The sequence below is a fragment of the Montipora foliosa genome, chromosome 8, assembly GCF_036669935.1.
Source record: "Montipora foliosa isolate CH-2021 chromosome 8, ASM3666993v2, whole genome shotgun sequence".
NCBI lineage: Eukaryota > Metazoa > Cnidaria > Anthozoa > Scleractinia > Acroporidae > Montipora > Montipora foliosa.
This window is the reverse complement of record NC_090876.1, coordinates 47,944,396-47,946,895: the sequence shown is the minus strand read 5'-3', so window position 1 is coordinate 47,946,895 and position 2,500 is coordinate 47,944,396. Positions and strand designations below refer to the sequence as shown.

The 2,500-nt window shown below is 46.4% G+C and overlaps 1 protein-coding gene across 1 annotated transcript in view; it reads left to right on the top strand.

Moving 5' to 3' along the window:
* Window positions 1-2,500, top strand: part of LOC137967664 (probable ATP-dependent RNA helicase DHX37) — a 4,445-nt gene that overhangs the window by 19 nt on the left and 1,926 nt on the right. Inside the window, exon 1 of the mRNA XM_068814191.1 lies at window positions 1-2,500. This exon is cut by the window's left edge and continues 19 nt beyond it; it is cut by the window's right edge and continues 598 nt beyond it. Coding sequence (XP_068670292.1) covers window positions 122-2,500 — 2,379 coding nt within the window. The 5' untranslated portion in view covers window positions 1-121.

The following is a 2,500-nucleotide window of genomic DNA, read 5'->3' as shown; positions in this document are numbered from 1 at the left end:
CATGGCGGACATGTCGATTGTTATACACGTGGATTCGGAGCTTCACGTTTTTCTTCGCTGTGATAGAGGAGAAGTGTCATACACTCACGAAACAATTCTAATTTGATAAGAAACTGAAAGAATGGGTCGGTTAAGGAAAAGACACAACTGGAAAGCAAGACTACAGCCGGAAGCTTCGAAGGACAAGAAGTCTGCAACACGATCAGCTGAACTCGAAAGTGTTTTGCAGAAAAATCCGAAAGGTGAAGAATATAAAGCTTGTCTTGAGGACACAAATATTTTGGTTGCTCCTAACAAAAAGGACAAAGTAAAGGTAGCGTTAAGAATTTCAAATGAAAAACGGAAACCGCTCACAAAGAAGCAGAGGAAGAGACTAGAAAAGATTGTAGAGACGAAGAGGAAGAAAGCGAAGCGGGCGAATTTGTTGAAAGCACTGTCAGAGCATGCTATAAGCGATGAAGAACTTGCAAAGATGAGTTCTACAACCGATTTGGGACAGCTTAATCCAACTCGAAAACGGAATTATTCCGAAGCATTGGGTGATGTTCAGAAGACAATCGTTTCGAGTATCAGGGGAGGGCGGAAAAAAGGAAAGAAGCTACGGCTGGAGAAAAAAGCCATGGAACCTGCGCCTGTTAAGATGGCAAAGGAGGTAAATGAAGGGTCTGTGTCTGAGGGAGAATCTGAAACTGATGATGATGATGATGGAGAGGATGATTTCCATGAGGAAAGCAGCGATGAAAAATGTCGAAAAGCTACTACAGATTCACCAAAAGTCGAGGATAAAGGAGGAGACTGTGAGAAGAATACCAGCGTTACGTCAAAAACCAAGAGCAGCGGTGTTGAGGGCAAAGATTTCGAAGTCCATGGCGAACAGAGGAAGGACGAAAAGAAAATCGCACCAGGTAAAGTCGATTTACAACCAGCTGTTTTTAAGGAAGTGCAACGCGACCCCGATATTCAAGCAGCGAGGCTCCAGTTGCCAATTCTTGCCGAAGAACAGGCTGTTATGGAAGCCATTCACGATCACGACGTTGTTATCGTCTGCGGTGAGACCGGAAGTGGAAAAACCACTCAAGTTCCCCAGTTCTTGTATGAGGGTGGTTACACTACTCAGGGAGTGATTGGCGTGACAGAGCCTCGTCGTGTGGCTGCCGTGACCATGTCACGCCGCGTCGGTGTAGAGCTCAATATGGCAAATGATGTGGTTTCCTATCAAATACGTTACGAAGGAAACTCGACGGAGAACACGATAATAAAGTTCATGACAGATGGTGTTCTTCTAAAAGAGATCGAAAGCGACTTTTTCTTGTCAAAATACTCCGTAATATTGATCGATGAAGCTCATGAACGAAGTGTCTTTACCGATATTCTTCTTGGTCTTCTCTCTAGAATTGTCCCGATGCGTAAAAATCAAGGAAAACAACTTAAACTTGTGATCATGTCCGCTACTTTACGAGTCGAAGACTTCACTGGAAATGCGCGGCTTTTCCCTACCCCTCCCCCAGTGGTCACAGTCGAATCCAGACAGTTTCCTGTCACCGTTCACTTCAACAAGAGGACCCCTGATGATTACTTATATGAAGCGTATCGCAAAGTGTGCAAAATCCACCGCACACTACCCCCCGGCGGGATATTAATCTTTGTGACGGGACAAGCTGAAGTCCATGGACTCTGCAAGAAGCTGCGAAGAACATTCCCATATGACCCGGCGAGAGCCATATCGCAAAGGAGCGCGGAAGAGGATGATGACACACTCGATGATGAGTTTGATTTGGATAATTATTCAATAAACCCAATGGTGGAGGAGAGGAATGCAGAAGATGAAGACTTGGGCGAAAAAGGCGATGGAAATGGAGACTTTGATCTCGACGATAGCGCGTTTACACTTCTGGTTGACAAGAGTATTCCCATGTTTGTTCTACCTCTTTATTCCTTGCTCTCCTCTCAACAACAAGCCAAGGTCTTCCAATCTCCCTCCGAAGGAGTGCGGCTCTGCGTTGTGGCGACGAACGTTGCCGAAACCTCGCTGACAATCCCCAACATAAAATACGTCGTGGACACGGGAATGGTGAAAAAACGCTACTATGATAAAGTGACAGGGGTTTCCTCTTTTAAGATCACTTGGACCTCCAGAGCCTCAGCCAATCAGAGAGCAGGCAGAGCTGGTCGAGTGGAGCCTGGGCACTGTTATAGGTTGTACTCGTCGGCGGTGTTCGCGAATGACTTTGAGGAGTTTTCGTTGCCCGAAATTTCTCGCCGGCCAGTCGATGATCTGGTTCTGCAAATGAAGGACATGAGCATCGATAAGGTCGTCAATTTTCCTTTCCCCACTCCCCCTGAGTCGACGGCCTTACAAAGTGCAGAGAAGCTGCTATTAAATCTGGGAGCTCTGGAAGAGAAGAAAACGGTGAAGGGAAACGTCAGTGCTGTTATCACAGCTCTGGGTCGCGCTATGGCCAAGTTTCCTTTGGCTCCTAGGTATGCCAAGATGCTCTGT